This window comes from Callospermophilus lateralis, chromosome X, assembly GCF_048772815.1.
Source record: "Callospermophilus lateralis isolate mCalLat2 chromosome X, mCalLat2.hap1, whole genome shotgun sequence".
In the NCBI taxonomy this organism is placed as follows: domain Eukaryota; kingdom Metazoa; phylum Chordata; class Mammalia; order Rodentia; family Sciuridae; genus Callospermophilus; species Callospermophilus lateralis.
The window spans coordinates 50,039,469-50,058,629 of NC_135325.1; the positions used below are offsets into that span (position 1 = coordinate 50,039,469).

The following is a 19,161-nucleotide window of genomic DNA, read 5'->3' on the forward strand; positions in this document are numbered from 1 at the left end:
AAGACAGATTTTTATTGAAACTCTGCAGATAATTATATTGCTATGGAAATAAGAATACTTGGGCTGGGAATGTAGCTTAGTGGTAGAATGTGTGCTTAGCATGCACAAGGCTTTTGGTTCAATCCAGAGCACCACAAACAAAAGAAAATAAGAATACTCAATGAGAGTTTCCAAATTCTGGAAACTTGGGCAAAGGGAATAAGATATTTCCATTTGAAAATGTTCCATTCCTGTTTACAGAAGCCTGCTCTACTAAATAGTTATGAGTTGAAGATTGCATAAGAGAAGAGAAATGAGTTCCTTACATATGTGCAGAAAACAGAATATTAAAGCATCAGCAATATTCCAAAGACCACCCAATCATCCCTCATCAGTTCTTTCAGACCAATGTAATTAGTTTTTGTGCCACTCGACCTTGGTTTAGTAGTCTTATTAACCCACCTGCTTCAAAACTAGAGTTTTCAAAGTCCTGGCTCATTTCATTAATGTGGCCTCAAAGTTGTTTAAACTGTCCCATCAGAAGCCTGTACACAAAAGTACCTGGGGCAGTCCTTTTTTACATGGCTCTCAGAAAGTCCTTTGTTGAAGGTGAAGCCCTCTAGCTTGTGGCTCACTGCAAAAGCTTTCAGTGAAGCACATGAGTAAAACATAAAAAAGCAATCTGTAGGTGACAAAATACTTACAATAGCTATGGTTACCTTATTACTGATCATTTTCCAAAGGGAGAAATCTGATGAGAGTTCATTACAAGAATAACAATACAACTGACAAGGAAATGCAGTTGTTTTTGTGGCATGCAAAATAAGATAAAAGCCAATCCCAAAAAATTTTTAGACAAAGTATCTGTAAACAATGATTAACCTTATTTTCACAGAAGAGAGGGTATTATATCAAATTTATTAAAATGTATGAACAGAATGTTTAAGGAGAAAAAGACTCAGATATGACATATAATAATCCTGACATAATATACCACAAATATACCAAGAATATAGTTGGAATATACCAGAGTTTACCAAGAATATTAAGTGAAGAGATTTAGGAGTCTAGAATAGGTTTTAAATATTTGTATATTTAATAAAATTTCATAGGTAAGTGTGTGAATCCCCAGTTGAAAATTAATGTCTAGGAAGATACTAGATTCAAAATGAGGAAGCCAAGCTGAGATCAAGTTAACAGTTTTCTCTTTTTTAATATTTAATTTTTTATGTGTAGATGGACACAACACAATGCCTTTATTTTTATGTGGTGCTGAGGATCGAACCCAGGGCCCACCCGTGCTAGGCAAACACTCTACCGCTGAGCCACAATCCCAATCGGAGTTTTCTTAAAAACTGAAATTATGACTGGGAACACTATTCCCCCTTATCCTCGGTTTCACATTTCCCAGATTCAGTAATCTGTGGCCAACTGAGGCCAGTAACAGTACATTAACATGTTTTGAGAAAGAACAAGACCACATTCACATCATTTTTATTACAGTATATTTTTATAATTATTCTATTATTATTAATTATTGTTGTTAATCACTTATTGTGCCTAATGTATAAATGAGGTTTTATCATAGGTATTTATGCGTAGGAAAAAGCAAAGTATATGTCATATTTGGTACTATCAGCAGTTTCAGGCATCTCCTGGGGGGTCTTGGAATGTATCTCCCACAGATAAGGGAGGGTTACTATACCACAGTTGTCTAATATTTAACAAAGCAGCACTGTGGACTCTGACAAATAGCATATCACAGCCAGTGAGGACATGGATGAATCTGTGGAACTTCCCACACAACATACAATTTCTGAAATACTTCTATTAGTAATATTTTACCAAGTTAACCTAGGGAAAGCAATGCATCTCATATGATTTGACAGCTCTTGCCGTGCAACTCCTCAATAGTAGCATATCAAACCAAACTAATGGTTGCTAGCACAGCTTTTTTTACAAGGTGAAAGAACAAATCCTTTGTGATTTTTTCCATGGGCCCTCTGGGACTTAAGATAGGATGATGGGTTATTGAAAAGCAATACTTGGCTCACTGTTTTACCAAAGTGACAATAAAAGATTTTAAAGATAAACACAGGAAGTAAGATGATTGTAAAGAACCTTAGCTCCTTTCTCAGTGAGAGGACTTTGTTTTCTTAGATAGTCAAGGACATACCAAAGTCAACATAAATGATAGAAGAGGGCTGGGGAGTGTAGCTCAGTGGTAGAATGCTTACCTAGCATGTGTGAGGCCCAGGTTTCATCCCCAGCACTGCAGGGGAGGAAAAGTAGTAAACCATAAAAGATTACCTTGGGAAAACACAGAATCTTTGTTATCTAAGAAGATTATTTGGAAGGTAAAGCAAACTGTTTCTAACCTGTCATTAAAAACAGACAAATAATTCCAAAAAAAAAAACCTTTGCCATTTGAACAGAGAGCAAAACTCTAGTTTTTCATCAGTGTATTTGATATTGGAATTTTTTTTGGTATAAGTGCTACCAAAGTAACCACTGAAATTCTTTTTTGAATATATTTTTAAGAGAGAGAGAGAGAATTTTTTAATATTTATTTTTTAGTTCTCGGCGGACACAACATCTTTGTTTGTATGTGGTGCTGAGGATCGAACCCGGGCCGCACGCATGCCAGGCGAGCGCGCTACCCCTTGAGCCACATCCCCAGCCCTGAAATTCTTTTTTAAAAAAATTTTTTTTAGCTGTAGATAGACACAGTACTTTATTTTATTTATTTATTTTATATGATGCTGAGGATTAAACCCAGTGCCTCATGTATGCTTGGCAAGCGCTCTACCACTGAGCCACAACCCATGCCATGAAGTTCTTTTCGAAAATCTTATAAATAAACTCATCAAACCATAGGCAGCTTTGACCTGAAAAAATAAAATTCTGTTTCTGTGAACCCTCTGCAATTTTTGGTATCCATTCACATCCTTTGTAGTACAACTTTTAAAAAAATTTTTAGTTGGTGATGGACCATTATATGTTTATCAATTTTTATGTGGTGCTGAGAACTGAACCCAGTGCCTCACACATGCTAGGCAAGTGCTTTATCACTGAGCCACAACACCAGCCCTATAGTATAATTTTTCTAAGTGACAAAAAGTACAGTCAAATATATATATAGCCTCCCTGTACCTTGTAAAAATAAGAAGTAAAAGCATATAAACCTAAAATTATGTGTAGTAATGTTTTAGCATTCTTTTAAAGCTTTTTTTTAGCTGTAGTTGGACAGAATACCTTTAGTTTATTTATTTATTTTTACTTGGTGCTGAGGATCGAACCCAGTGCCTCACATGTTCTAGGCAAGCGCTCTACCACTGAGCTACAACCGCAGCCTTCAGCATTCTTTTACTTAGAAATGGTCTAGGTGTCTAATGACTCTCCATTAATTAATTTAATTTAATATCAGTTCAAAGTTTTAAGTTACATAAAGATCTTGTAAAGTATTTTCAAGCTGATCAACTACAAAACATAATTACTATTGCAATAAAGTTCATTATCAGAATGACTCAACTTGGTTAAACAAATTTATTTTATTCATAAACTTGAACATTTAATAGAAGTAACATTAGTTCATTCAACAATAAGCCTGTTTGTGTTTAGGAAGAATATACCTAAGTAGAACAAAAATCTACCTGCACATTTTACCTAACACTGATAAGTCAGAAAAAGACATAGCTAGTTTTAGTAAACTAAAATTACTAAATCAGTCCTATTTGCCAAAAATTGATCTAAATGATGTGAACTTGAATTGTTAAAACATTTGAGATTGTTTTTATAGGAATATTCTTTTTAGCAGTTTGAAAGTCTTGAAGGTTCAATTTCTTTATTTTATGGGAATTTAAGCAATATTCCTTTTATCTAAATGCTTTTCTTTCTTTTTTTTGGGGGGAGGGTGTGGTACCAGGGATTGAACTCAGGGGCACTTGACCAGTGAGCCACATCCCCAGCCCTATTTTGTATTTTATTTAGAGACAGGGTCTCACTGAGTTGCTAAGCACCTCGCTTTTGCTGAGGCTGGCTTTGAACTTGCCATCCTCCTGCCTCAGCCTCCCTAGCCACTAGGATTACAGGTGTGTGCCTGGCGCTCGTGCTCGCTCGCTCTCTCTCTCTCTCTCTCTCTCTCTCTCTCTCTCTGTCGCTCTCATAGTGGGGATTGATCCCAGGGGCACTGAGCTATATTCCCAGCACTTTTTTATTTTGTAACAGGGTCTTGCTAAATTGCTTAGGGCCTTGCTAAATTGCTGAGGCTGGCCTCCAATTTACAATCCTCCTGCCTCAGCCTCCTAAATCACTGGGATTATAGGCATGCCCAAGCTTGGTTCTAAATGCTTATTCGTTTCTATAAGTCAATGAGAATAGAGCTCCTTTATGAGATTTTCTAATCTAATTTGGTAATATCATCCAGAGGTAGGAAAATATTACACATTCACACAAAAAAACATAAAGGACTTTCTGAATTACAGACATCATCATCATTATTCAGGCTATTGTCATGGAATAATGTTCATTAATTAGGAACATCTTAACGGAAGAGGCCCAGGAGATTTTTAGAAAAGGGTAAACAAGGTAGTTATTCATGAGTCTTATGGGAGTCATAAGAAAGGATGGGTCTTACTTTGGAATATGTCAGAGCAAACTGGTCAGTTCTCCATTATCAGCCCTCAGAACACAGAGAGGTGGGGAGCTTCTTGGCCATCACTGCTTTCTAGAACCATGGGGCCTAAATACAGCCGGATATTGACAATGACATGAGTGTACTTTGCCAAGTTTGTCTACAGAAGTTCTCTATATTCTCCTTTATATGCCATATTATTTCCGGTTGCCTTTTTTGTTTGGATGGTTAGGTTTTTGTTTTTTGTTTTTTTTTCTGTACTTATGACATTCTCCCTAACTTCATTGTATGTTCTCTGAGGGAAGCAATTATTTCCTATACTGATTTGTATTCCTCCTTCTCCCTCCTCTTTTGACCTACCATTCAGGGTTCTGTCCCATCTACCCAAAGTTATTGATGTTCAATAGAAGAATACATTATATGTCTTGATGTACTGAGACAATAGATTTATAAAATGTCAACTTTCCATAACTGGAAAATAGCACTGACATCTAAGAACTTTCAAACTCACATATTTAATTCTTATTTACAGAGAATTCATGGATGGACAAATTCTTTTCTTTGCTTGTTTTTTTTTTTTTGTTTTTTTTTTCTGGTTGCATACCTAAGACCAAACTGTTCCTTGTCAAGCTGCTTGTTGAGTTCACCTCAAGGAAGCATAGTCAGTGTCAAGCAATATTTTTACCAACTTCCTGCTCTCCATCGAACTGTCTTATTGATTCAGCCTGTGAACCAGGGATTGTTTAGAATATGAAATGCAATAAAAGAAGAGATTTTATGAAGAAGTGTATGCATTGTGTAGGCACTAGAAAGATTTCTCATAGAAGCAAAGATGCATTTTAACTGTTATTCCTCCCAGAATTCTGCTTTGAATAAAACTTCAGGGTGAGCTTAGACAAAAATGGGCTAAATATTTGTAGTGTTCGTGGAAGCAAAAGAAATGGAAACATTTTGGATGAGGCCTTAAAATAAATTATAATGCATTCTGATGAAAGATAATGTTCTTCTACATCTAATCAGCCAAGCTTAGTGGAATAAAAGAACACATTATTTCACATAAATGTGTAATAAAAGAACACGTTTATGTCGACAAGAGGATAAAGTGACACAATAGCAAAAAAGTTAAAGGACACTAGTAAAGTCAATGAGGACAATTTTTGTGAAGGAAACAAAATAAACTTTAGAAAAGGCTGCTTCAATTTTCATTGTAATAATTACATTTACAGAAAGGCAACTGTGTTATGCTACCCAAGAGGTTATGCATTTGTACATTCTACACTCAGCTTTTATGAGCAACAAGTGCCAAGACTTTTTTTTTTTAATTTTAAAAAATAACTCCCAGGTTATAGGGCCGGTACAGAAAATCTAATCTCCATCATCTTCTACTGGATTGTCTTTTTTAATATTTATTTTTTAGTTATAAGTGGATATAATGCCTTCATTTTACTTTATGTAGTGCTGAGGATCGAACCCAGAGTCTCATGCATGCCAGGCGAGTACTCTACCACTAAGCCACAACCCCAGCCCCTACAGGATTGTCTTTAAGGCTGCTTCTGGAGTCTAGCTTTTTTACAGTTCTAGAAATGAAAATCAGTGTTCATCATAATGAGCCCGGGGTACTACATATTTTTTGACATGATTCCTAAATCATCAGAGAAAGGTTTTATTTTGTTCAGTATAGTTATTATATTCTAATGCTTTGAAAATCTGGGATCTTGAATGGAAAATGTTATCAGTCAATCTGAGTATTTACCAAAACACTTCATTCTCTAATCATTCTAGGCCACTTACTATATAATCTTTGTGGCTGGATTTTTGTTTTTCTTCAAAGAAGGGGGAATTTTAAGGGACTAGATCTCAAGGGTTAGATCCTTGGCTGTAAAGACTCCCTTGGATTGCTTTTTGGCTGTTGGCTGTAGCAACTTGTTTTCTTGCAGAGATGAAGCATCTGGTTTTTGTTATCTCAATGATGCTGTCCTGGGAATATTACGATTGCGACGGAAATTTGACCGTATTCTCTATGTGGATTTGGATCTGCACCATGGAGATGGTAAGCCCTTCAGTTTCAAAGATGCTTTGCTGCTACGACAGCAGGTTTTGATCAGTAAAGCTACTTCTAGGCAACTGGTAAGAGGAGGAATGGCTATTGCAATTGAAATTTTCCTAATTGAGAATTCTAAAGTAAGTAGTGTAGATTCCTCTAACCCACGCCAATCCTTCCTTTGCTGCCTAAGCCAGCCTCCTGTCATTTCCTCTCCCCTCTCCTCCTGTAGCAGAGCTTTATAGTAGAGAATGGGAAGAAGTGGAACTCTTAACTAGTGTTTACTCCAGTGCACAGTAACCTCCCTCAGGCCATTTCCATCAGTTCTAAGGCAAATTTGTGATTAGAGCTGACAGTCTTGTCTCTTTTCAATGGTACTTCTCTCAGGATAAAATAGGTATATGAAGGACAGACAGTCTAAGTTTTTTGCCAATAAACTACCAACTTCTGTAGTGACCAAAATCTGTTTTTCTTTTTTGGGAGGTACCAGGGATTGAACCCAGGGGTGCTTAACCACTGAGCCACATCCCCAGCCGTTTTGGTATTTTATTTAGAGACAGGGTCTTGCTGAGTTGCTAGAGCCTTGCTAAGTTGCTGAGGCTGGCTTTGAACTTGTGATCCGACTGCCTCAGCCTTCCCAGCTACAGGGATTATAGGCATGAGCTACCACACCTGGCTGCCACTTTCTTTATGTTGCTAAAATATGAAGTCCTGCACAAACCCAGATCATCTTCCTTAACTTGTGATAGCAGAATCTCTTAACACTTTGCACTCACCTATTAATCCCCTCTTAGAAGACTCCACTGAAAAGACTTATCTAACCCTCCTATGTATTTTCTATCTAGAACATAGACCTACAGTGAGAATTGTCCTGTCTGTAATACAGTATTTCCATTCACCTAAGAACACTTATCCATTAAATGATTGATTAAGTATATCCCCTGTCCCTGACATTAGTGACTGCTACTTCCTAATTTCCTGGGAATTTTTTAGACAAGACATACTCACATAATCATGCATAAGTATGTGTCTAAGGTTAGGGTTAGCTTTTCTGTCAAAACAGAAAGAAGAATGAAGAAATGTGGTGGTGGGGGGAGCTCCCCAGGGAATGTTTCCTGCACAGATGCTAGAAACGGATGCTAGAAACATGGACCAGTGACATAAAGGTAAATGTAATAGAGCCTTGCATGGTGGTGCACATCTGTAATCCCAGCAACTTAAGAAGCTAAGGCAGGAAGATCACAAGTTGGAGGCTAGCCTCTGCAACTTAGTGAGGCCCTGTCTCAAAATAAAAAATAAAATAGGTCTGGGAATGTAGCTCTGTGGTTCAATACCCAGTGACACACACACACACACACACACATACACACACACACACAAAGTAAATGTAACAGATGAGAGAGAGGTTGGAAAAACCAACATACTACCTTGAGAACTACAGTCACTGAATTTCTGAATACTTGGCCATTGCAAAACATAGCCTTGCTCAAAAACCTTTAGAATCTCCTTATTCCTTATAGTAAGGGGCAGCATTTGACCCATGGCTTACTTTTTGTATAGTCAGAGAGTAAGAATGGTTTTTTTTTTCCATTTTTAGAGGTTGTAAAAACATAAAATTTGTATGTTATGCATATATATGCATAAGTTTGTGCCTAGCAGAGATTGTAATTAGTTTGAAAAGCCTACAGTGTTTACTATCTACTATTCACTTAGTTTTCTGACCCCTGGCCTAGAACAATGTTTCTCAACCTTACCTGTGCATCTGGATGGGAGGTTGTTTTATCATGAAGATTGCTGGGCCACATTCACTAGATATTCAGGTTAAGTAGGTCAGATATAAATCCAAAGAATGTACAATTTAACAGCACTACAGTTGTTCTGCAGGCCACACTTTAAAAAACAGTAGTCTTCGAAGTAAAGTCGAGTCTTTTCCCTATCTTTCAAGGCTCACCTCATACAAGCCTCACCTCATCTTTCCAGTCTTATCTCTCCCTACTTTCTGTCCAAGTTACTGTTACTCAATGAGTGTGTCTCAATATTCATGACATGTCTCATTATTCCTACTTCCCTGACTTTGCCTCCCTTTTTTCCTAACTTAATTTTGCTTTCTCCTCCCTTTTTGCATCTCCAAGTTCTATCCATTTGCTCAAGGTTCAACAGTAGCAGATTTCCCTGATCACCCTACCCCAAAGGTTGTCTTCCACCTCTCAAGTCCTGTACTGTTTATAGCACTGATTTGCTATGTACTTACATGTTGTCTTATATTATTAGGTAATTTTTTAACATGTCTGTGTCTTGTTTCTTCATAGAAACTTTAAGTATCTTCACAACACAGATCAAATTATTTCTCTCTATCTTGTACAATGCCTTGAACCAATAGTATCTGTATATAGTAGTGGTTTAGTAAAATACTTGTTGTATGAATGAATGATTATGAAATGCAAAGTATTAGTACCAGAGTTCGTGACTAGAACCAACTCTATTGAACCATATAAGAATGAAATAAGACTGTCACCTGAAACCGTTCTTTCCATTTGCAATGTTATTTCTACACCATTTAGAGTTTCCTGTTTTAGCCAACTTTTATGGTGTGTTTCATTTCAGTTTATTTCCCCTCTTCAGCACCTCCCTTCCAGTGACCCCTGCCCCACCCCCAAACTCTTACACATTTGGTTTATTTTAAATCTCCCATGATTCCATAACTAACATCCTGTGGTGGCTTCACTAACCACTCCTACCCCGTCTTCACCTCCTTTCATCTGCCTAAACACTCTCCTCTTTCACACCGACTCCATATCCTACACCTATCTGATTACGTCCTTTTAAAATTAAGTATGATTTTATAACCATGCCTAATGGTATTTCCTACAAGAAGAAATACAAATGGCTACTAAACATGTGAAAAGGTGCTTAATGCCCTAATACTCAGAGAAATGCAAATTAGAACAAGACCATTCTCTCTGCCTAGGATTAAAAAGAATAATAATAGCCAGTCATGTGCTAGTCAACATGGGAGAAAACAGGAACTCATATACATGGTCAGGAGAAAAGTAAGCTGATATATCTCTGGATGGATAAATAATCAGAATTTTCATGAACTATCCTTGTTTCTAAATTGAAATGCTATTTTCATTTATCTTATTTTATTTTGTTTACTTCATACTTTCTGCCTGGAGCCCTTAACTGATTTTAACTGCCTCCCTAGGGCAAAACATAAGCTTGGGAAATTCAAACATACCTGTTATGTACAAATAGAGTTAATATTTTTTTAAGGTCTCTGTTGGCTTCTAATGAAGACTGAATACATTAAGTAAACACTGAGACAATATCTTTGTTTGAAATATAAAGGAGGATAGTACCCAAATTTGCTAATAGTCCTTGCACTTTACAGGCTGATTATATGAACCATAGTATGACAGTATATGATTCTGAGAGGAAAAGGGTAGAAATGGGTAGCATGGTTATTGGACAAGAAGTGGCTTCTGAGAATTACTTTAAATCCCAGCTTTTAACTCCCAGGCATCCAATCATTTTCTGACCCTGTTTAAATGGAAAGGAGACCCCTTTCTAGAAAAGTCTCTCCCCCATGTTTCTCTAGGCTTTAAAATTCTGTTATAAAGCTGCTATTAAGGAACAAGACCGTGACTATTTTCAGCTTTCCAAGTTTTAGCCAGGATGTACTATAAGTTAGTTAGTACACACAGGACTTTGAGAAACCTGTATATATAACCAAATATGCATTATAAAGAGGTACTTTATAATTAGGCTTTCACCATGTAATGCCTAATGTTTGTATTGGTTGTATTTTTAAGAGATTATCACATAATACTTCTTTGAAAAGAAAATAGAACATAAAACTTCAAGTTGATGCCAGTGTCCTCTATTCAGTTCTGTTGATAGTGTCTTAATTCTAGGCTCATTCCCTTCCTCACATTTTAGAACAGATGTCAGAGAAAGCCCAGGCATCCTGTTGCTTTGAAAGGAGAAGTCCAGTTATAGTTTGCTATTAATTTGAAAGGGTACCCTCAAACTTCACTTGAGGCCAAAGTTCTACCTCATCTGTAATTACAAAGATCAGAGACCAGGGGTTTGTCACTTTTATTCCTTGGCTTGTTAGTTTTGTTATTGCCACCTTCTTTTCTCCTCTTCTTCCCACAACTGCTTTCTAGATTTTTAGGTATTAGAAACAGAAGTTCTATATATGAAGTGATTCTTCTGACATTTCTTTCTCTGGTAGGTGTAGAAGATGCCTTCAGTTTCACCTCCAAAGTCATGACTGTGTCCCTGCACAAATTCTCCCCAGGATTTTTCCCAGGCAAGTGACTTATGTGCTCCCTGTACTTTTGATGAATAGATACTGCAATTGTTCTGTACATCCCTTTATCTTATATTTGTATAGTTCCATCCTGTTACTATGTTATGGAGGCTATTCTACACAAAATTTCAACACAGGTCATTTCAGGTGACAATGATAAGAGGAATGGCAATAACACGGTTTCTTCTTCCAGATGATTTTTATGGACTGTTAATAGGCAGATCAGTTAAACTTCCTGTACTATCAGATACCACAAGTAATTCCTAACATCCTGATAATTGCAGTGACACAGTGATATTATGTCAACCTCAAAAGCACAAAGAGTCAAGCAAAGGAGTTAATATCTTAATTTTTATTTCATCCAGTAAGATGAAAATGAAGGTTTTTCAGTTTCCTGGCTTCCCCAACATTATTTATCCTTGTTCCTACTGTATATTATTTTTCATAATTTCATTCCCTTAGAAAATGATTACTAATTCAGAATTGTTCTGCTAACTGACTGTTTTGGCCTTCTAAATTCCTGTCAGACAATCCTTCAAGTTTTCTAGTTCACATGTTCCTAATAACTGAACACAGTGTTCTTCTCTGTTACAGGAACAGGTGATGTATCTGATGTCGGCCTAGGGAAAGGACGGTACTATAGTGTAAATGTGCCCCTTCAGGATGGCATACAGGATGAGAAGTACTACCACATCTGTGAGAGGTATTACAGAACCATCAAGCCAGGAGCAAGAGGATTACATTTCTGTAGAATGAAATGGTCCCTCATCTGGCAGAATTCTTTTTTTTTCAAGCAACAGTTTAAAAGAGAAAAACATTGTATGTCCACATAGCTTTTAGACACTGTTTCTTATGCTTATTTAATCGGGTAGCCATCTCTGGTTAGGGATGGCCAAGTGATTGGATCAGAGCCTTCCTCCAGCTTTGATATTACCTGCTTCCTGGTATGATTAAGAAAAACAAAAACTTTTAAACTGTCCTTGGGAATCCTTTTTCTACTATTTTCTCAGCTAAAGAAACCTGCGTGTGTGTGATTTCATTAGCTCGGCAGTGTATATCTCTATTTTCTCTTATGGAAACCTCTGCTTCTTCTCTCTACAATTCTATAATCCCCTCTATAATTCTTCATTGTGCATTCTTGAGTTCTATCTGTTAAAATTAGTATAAGAAATTTGTGTGTGTATTTGTAGTGCCAGGTATCAAACACAGAGCTTTGTGCATGCTAACCATATGCTCTCTCACTGAGCTATTCCCCTGGCTCAGAAATCTGTTCTTTTCCCGTATAGTTAAGGATTAAATTACAGATACTTATCGGTGGACAGTTTAGTGTGTAGACCTCTGGAGTTGACAAGTCCTATGGAAAGGAAAAAGGGAGAAACTAAACTCATATTCGAAAAATTGAGATTGGTCAGGTACAAATTCACTGCTGACAATGGCAACAGAGAGAGTGAGTCTGGCTGGAAGTGAGCCAGTCAACAATTCTGAGGGTAAGCAGTGGGGATTGAGGTACTCTTGATCCCACCGCCCCCCCCCCCCCCTCAGCTCACATTTCTCCCAACCTCTGGTGGAAAACAGGGACTTCCCAAAGGAGCCGGCCTGCATTGGCCATCATCACTGGCAATTGTATAAACAAAGTAGAACTATTAAAAAATAAAAACTTTATGCTTCAAAAGTGCCTCTTAGCTCCAGAGATTTGGCCAGCCAACGCATCACTCAGTCATTCAGCAGCACTAGCTTCTTCATGATTTTGATCATGTCCCCTGGCTACCTCTGTATTATCAGACTGAAAAAAAAAAAAAAAAAGAAAAACAACTTTTTTTGGACTTGTTTTGTTTTGAGCCTGCTATTGGTGGTTTAATTGCCCTTCTTTGTTCCCCTTAGGCTCTGTCCTGTCCTTGAGATGTACAGATCAGAGCTGCTTATGTAACTTGACCAAAGAAGATGTCCTGTGGTTCTGTGTAAAAGGAGAATTATTTTGTTTGTCTTTTAATCCCCTTATTAACAGTGCCCAACATCTTGTTGCCCCCCCCCCACACCTTTGGCATAGCAGGGAGCTACATTGTTCTCTGTAGTGCACTGTCCACAGGGTTTCCTAGAGCTCTTTCCTGGGTCTTAATTGGAAGGTCACCACCCATCATCCTGCAAGTATAATTTGTAATATCAGGCCTCCCTAAATATATCACCTTACATGTGCCCCTATTCAAGCTCATCTGCCTCTCATAAAGCCTCCTGAGATCTTCCTTTCTCCCCCATCAGCTTGGCATTTCACTGCCAGCAAAAGCTGAATGTTATCTGCATACTTGAGGATTTCCCAGTACCCACCCCCCAAGTCTACTAGTTCTCCTCCTTCAGTCAAAAAAAGTCTGTTTCTTTCCTATAGTTTTTTTTTAGATACACCATTTTCTACTACATGATTAAAAAAATTTAAATCCCATGGTAATTCATGTTTAAAAATAGTCTTAGTATCAAACTTAATTAGAAGCATTTTAAAAGTAAATTTAGCCCCAAAGAAAAGATCCGGAAAAGATTATACATGATTTCCCTTTACAGAAACCCTTTTGCCACCCGCATCCCAGTAGATTGATGGCTTTTGTGTCCAAGAGGCTAGCATTTATTAAAGATTCTTCCAGTTTGCCTACTAGAGAACCAGACACTCATCAGTTTATAGATCCCAAGGCCCTTTTGCCTGCAGAGTCACACCGGCAATTCACACAGTGATCACCCAGAATAACAGGTTCCAGGTTTTCATTAGAGGTACAATAATTGTTTCCTTTGATTTCCTTCAGAAGTCAAGTCTGGTCAGGGAATGATGTGAAGTCACCTCTGATTCCAGGGGTGCCAGGAAGGCTTCCTGGTCCAAACATCCCTCCCATCTGTTGGACTAATACCTGAAATTCCTTTAACAGGAAACAGACATTGTTTCTACAGTTAGAAATAGACCTTAAAATGAAAACTTGGCCCAACATAGCCTCCTCACCGCCACATTGCCATAGGCGTATTATTTCACAGATAGCCAATTTGCAAAGGGTTAGAGGACGAACTCCTTGAGTATTCAGAAGAGCAGGGAATAGGCAGTGGAGCACTAGAGGAAAAGTGATACAAACAAAACAAAACCATCTTTGCCAACTAGTTTTACCAGGTCTGGTAATTATCTCACTCTGTCCCAAATTATGCTTTTGACTCCTTTCAATATGTGTCTTGGAAATGGAGTCTGACCCATCTGCCTACCTCAAATGACATATTAGTTATACGAATGGCTCATTATTTATAAAAGTCATTTGATATATCTATTATTTCATTTTCATCTTTATCACTGGTTCACTTATAGATGCTCTAATTTTTGTCACCCAATTTCTAGTTTGCTCCTGAGCTGCTTCTCCCTGGGGGATTCACATAAATTGTTTTTTTTTTCCTTTCCTCTTCTTTCATTTCTTCCACCTTCCTTCCATTCTTCCTTTTTTCCCCTCCTTCTTACTTTTCTCTCCCTCCCTTTCTCTCTTCATTCCTTTTTAAAGTTGTTCCTCTGGTGTAGTGTTTTTTATTTGCCAGCTAGTAGGGCAGAAATTTAATGGTTTCATTTAAAGATTGAACACACCCCCTTCATTTTAAAAAAATAGCTTAAAGTTTCTTTTTGTAATAGACTGTATATGGAATTTATTTATTTGTTCTAATTAGTTATACATGACAGTAGAATGCATTTTGACATATCATCCATAAATGGAGTATAATTTCTCATTCTTCTGGTCATATGATGTGGAATTATACCAGTTGCATAGTCATATATGCACATAGGGTAATAATGTCCAATTCATTTTTCTAACCTTCTTACCCCCATACTCCCTCCCCTCCCTTCAGTCCATTCTGCCAAATTCAAAGTACCTCTATTCTTCCCTACCCTACTTATTTTAAATTAGCATCCATATATCAGAAAAAACATTCAGCCTTTGGTTTTTTGGGATTGGCTTATTTGCTTAGCATGGTATTCTCCAGCTCCACCCATTTACCTGGAAATGCATAATTTCATTCTTCTCTAAGGCTGAGTAATATTCCATTGTGTATACCATATTTTCTTTTTCCATTTGTCTGTTGAAGAGCATCTAGGTTGGTTCAGTAGTTTGGCTATTGTGAATTGAGCTGCTATAAACATTGATGTAGCTGCATCACTGTAGTATGCTGATTTTAAGTCCTGTGACTATAAACCGAGGAGTGGGATAGGTGGGTCAAATGGTGGTCCCATTCCAACTTTTCTGAGGAATCTCCATACTGCTTTACATAATGGTTGCACCATTTTTACATCAACATTTTCTAACATTACCAAAAATCTTGGGTTCCATTTTATGTAATTGACAATCTTGTAATTAGACTTTTCTAGGTTATTTTATCCTAAGGGAAGAATTAATGATTCCCATAAGATTCTTATAGTTTGCATGGGAGCTACTAGAGTTGGTATACCAAGTAATGTACTATTTTAGCTAGAATAAAAGAACATCAACATTATTCCATCCTTCAAATGGAATCTTATGGCTCCAGTATAGAGATGATAGAGTATATTATAATCTGGATTTACCTATTTATTTTAATTTTTTGTAGTTATAGAAGGACAGCATGCCTTTATTTTATTTGTTTATTTTTATGTGGTGATAAGCCTCAAACCCAATGCCTCACATGTGCCAGGCAAGTGCTCTGCCTCTGAGCTACAGCCCCAGCCCCTTTAATCTGGATTTGCATGAAGGCCCACCAACCCCACTCTACCCTGGGGCCATACATACATATAAGTGTATGTACGTTTGGTGAGAGTGGGAAGGTGTTCTAACAAAGGAAGGGTTTGCTAGTTCCCAAGTTTTGGCATCTAAAAAAGAAAATGCCCTGGGTTCCACCTCCAGCAGTGTGAAAGAAGCAAGGAACTGCTGCCTATGTTTAACCTATTTTCTCTCAGAGCAGTATTTGAATGCAATGTGAGATAGTCTTAATTATGTCTCACCTACTACCTAAAATGCATTGTTGATTTTCAGAACATTTACACCCAAGAATTTGTAAGAGAGAGTGATGATAACAAGTACTTCTTTGCTGTTGGTTTGTGGGAGTTTTTGGTAAATATCAGGGTACCACCCTGAAACCTCAAACCCTGCAGAATGACCTAGCTACTTGCTCACTGTCAACTTCCATGACACATACCAAGTCTGAATGAAGAAATTCAGAGTTGTGTTAATACTTCTTAGTATGTACCCTATCCATAATCTTACAGCACTAGTAGCCAGAAAGCAATCTTTACTAAATATCTGATTATTAGTATATGTCTCATAGGAAAACTATGCATATGGTACCTATAATAAGTACAGATGCATATACTGAAGTCAACAGTTCAATGTTATGAAAAAAAATTAAGAATATTCACCGGGCACAGGGGCACACGCCTATAATCCCAGCTGCTTGGGAGACTGAGACAGGAGGATAGCAAGTTCAAAGCCAGCCTTAGCAAAAGCCAGGTGCTAAGCAACTCAGTGAGACCCTGTCTCTAAATAAAATATAAAATAGGGCTAGGGATATGGCTCAGTGGTCAAGTGTCCCTGGGTTCAATCCCCAGTACTCCCACCAAAAAAAAAGAATATTCAACTATTCAACTTTGTAAGATAATACGAACAGACACTGTATAAATCTTTTACCAAAAGGAAGACATATTGTTAAATAGATTTCTCAATAATTAGGACTTCTTCAAGATTCTGTTGAGCTGGAATTCTCATTTAGTAACAGTTTTTATATTCACATATACAAAACTTTGCTAATAAGTGCTAACAACATGACCAGAGAAATAACCTTATTCCAGTGAACTAGCGTTCATTATAGTAGCTATTCAAATACGAATTTAGGGTTGGGGATGTGGCTCAAGTGGTAGCACGCTTGCCTGGCATGCGCGCGACCCAGGTTCAATCCTCAGCACCACATACAAACAAAGATGTTGTGTCCGCTGAAAACTAAAAAATAAATATTAAAAAAAATAATAAATAAAAAAATAAAATACGAATCTAGGGGCTAGGGTTGTGGCTCAGCAGTAGAGTGCTCACCTAGTACATGTAAGGCCCTGGGTTCTATCCTCAGCACCACATAAAAATAAATAAATAAAGGTATTGTGTCCAACTAGAACTAATTATATATGGGTATGTGTATATATATATATATATATATATACACATATATGTGTGTATATATATATATTTTTTATTTTATTTATTTATTTTTTTTTTGAGAGAGAGAGAGAATTTTAACATTTATTTATTTTTTTAGCTTTTTCGGCGGACACAACATCTTTGTTTGTATGTGGTGCTGAGGATCGAACCCAGGCCGCACGCATGCCAGGCAAGCATGCTACCGCTCGAGCCACATCCCCAGCCCTATATATTTATTTTTAATACAAATCTATCTGGATTGTCCTTGGTCTGTTTACCTTGAGTCTTAGGGCTTGTGTTATATAGTTCAAAATTGAAGGAATATTTTTGTCCCCATCAAAAACTTAAAGAAAAATTCAGAGACCTCATGAGTTTAAAAAAACGTAATATTTTGCTTTTTCCTTTTATGAGAGAAATATTATATGCTTCTATTTTATTTTTTGTGGTGCAAGGGCATGAATTCAGCAGTTTTTACTACCTCTTCAACTGCTTTTCTTAAACATTAGCTGTACTATTAATGGGCTAGCCACAGTAGCCAACCCAAAAACAACTTGTTTTCTAGAACAACAGCAGGGTCATTAAAGACACGGCTCTTTTAAACCTAAGTTTTTGTTCTTGAGTGGAATTTCTGTGTCCATCTGTATTGAGTTCCGCTCACACCCAACAAGGAAGAGAAAAAAACATAGCACTAATAAACTTAATATGGTACCTTCACAGTATACTTTATTGTATTAGAATTTTCCTCAGATTCTGACATTGCCTCTGGAATACAAGCCAGTAGTGTTTTAAGCATAGAATCAGTTCCTGGGGGTCTGGAGCCAAAATTCACCTCTCCAGAGCCACTCTGACCTTCCCACAAAACAGTCAAGCAGCTGACATCATCTCATAGGGTTTTAAAAACATTAATTAACAAGAAGAAAAGGAAGGCAAAGGAGGAGTTACTAGGCTACATAGTTTACTCTGTATCTGGTGCTGGCCTTAACATTTCACATGTTTTCCTATTGAATTTAAGTGTGTATCTTTAAATATTTTTAAACTATTTTATTCATTCATTCTGTAAAATTGTATTGAATGTCTACTTTATGACAGACACTATGCTAGGCACTGGTGATGTTAAATGAGAGACGAGGCTTCTGCACCCTGGTCTCGCTTCTAGAAGAAGGAAATTGCACTAAAATTTTACATTTCTTCTCTTGATCTTTGTAACAATCTACATTCTGTAATGCCTCTAAAAGTAGGTATGATTATTCTCATTCTACAAATGATAAAACTGGAGAAAAAATTGACTTGCTTAAAATCAAGCAACTAGGAAATAGTGAAGCCAGAGTTTGAATCCCTATCTGTCTACTTCTTAACCGTTGACTACCTTGACTCCAAAGTATCACATGGAAGTATGAAATTTCATTGTTGCAAAGAAAAATACCACCCCCCAATACTTCTTGGGAATTTTTATCTCAGGGATTGCAGAAAAGCTCCTAAAAAAGAGAAAGAAACTATTTAGCTTTATGCAAATGAACCACATGATCTATAGTATACACAATCTATTGGGTATGTTTGTGAAAGTGCAATTTAGAGTTTTGCCAAAAATAAGAATCTCTTAATCCTCAGGATTTAATTTGTAATTTTATGGGCAGAAAATAAGAATAAATATTGCCAGAATTTACTTCTTAGGTTTTAAATTCCTAATTAAAGTTTGGAAATATGGAGATTCTGTAAATCCTCTTTTCCCTTCATTTTCAAAGGAGAAAATCCTGACTTCCTGCTTTAGAAGGTGAACAGAGTCACATGTCATTTTATAGAGATCTTCTCGTGGAATTACATCTTTTTCATGTGGTTTTTAACAGCTAGTATTGCTAAAGATTTTTAACTTTGCATTTCTGCATCTATAGGCAAAATTTATACCATCTCTCAGTCCTGGCAAAAGTTAATATGTGCATATAGGGTGGAGATTCTCCGTGCTATAAGTGGTTCAGCCAGTACCAATTGAATAAAATGAGAACCAAGGGATATCACTAAAGGACATTTAAGG

At 37.0% G+C, this 19,161-nt stretch overlaps 1 protein-coding gene across 2 annotated transcripts in view; it reads left to right on the forward strand.

Annotated features, from left to right (window-relative positions):
• Nucleotides 1–19,161, forward strand: part of Hdac8 (histone deacetylase 8) — a 228,389-nt gene that overhangs the window by 67,563 nt on the left and 141,665 nt on the right. For both annotated transcript variants that reach the window (XM_077106324.1, XM_077106325.1), the window contains exons 5-7: nucleotides 6,550–6,662; nucleotides 10,891–10,968; nucleotides 11,563–11,671. In XM_077106324.1, the coding sequence (XP_076962439.1) occupies nucleotides 6,550–6,662; nucleotides 10,891–10,968; nucleotides 11,563–11,671 (300 nt within the window). The remainder of the gene's footprint in view (nucleotides 1–6,549; nucleotides 6,663–10,890; nucleotides 10,969–11,562; nucleotides 11,672–19,161) is intronic.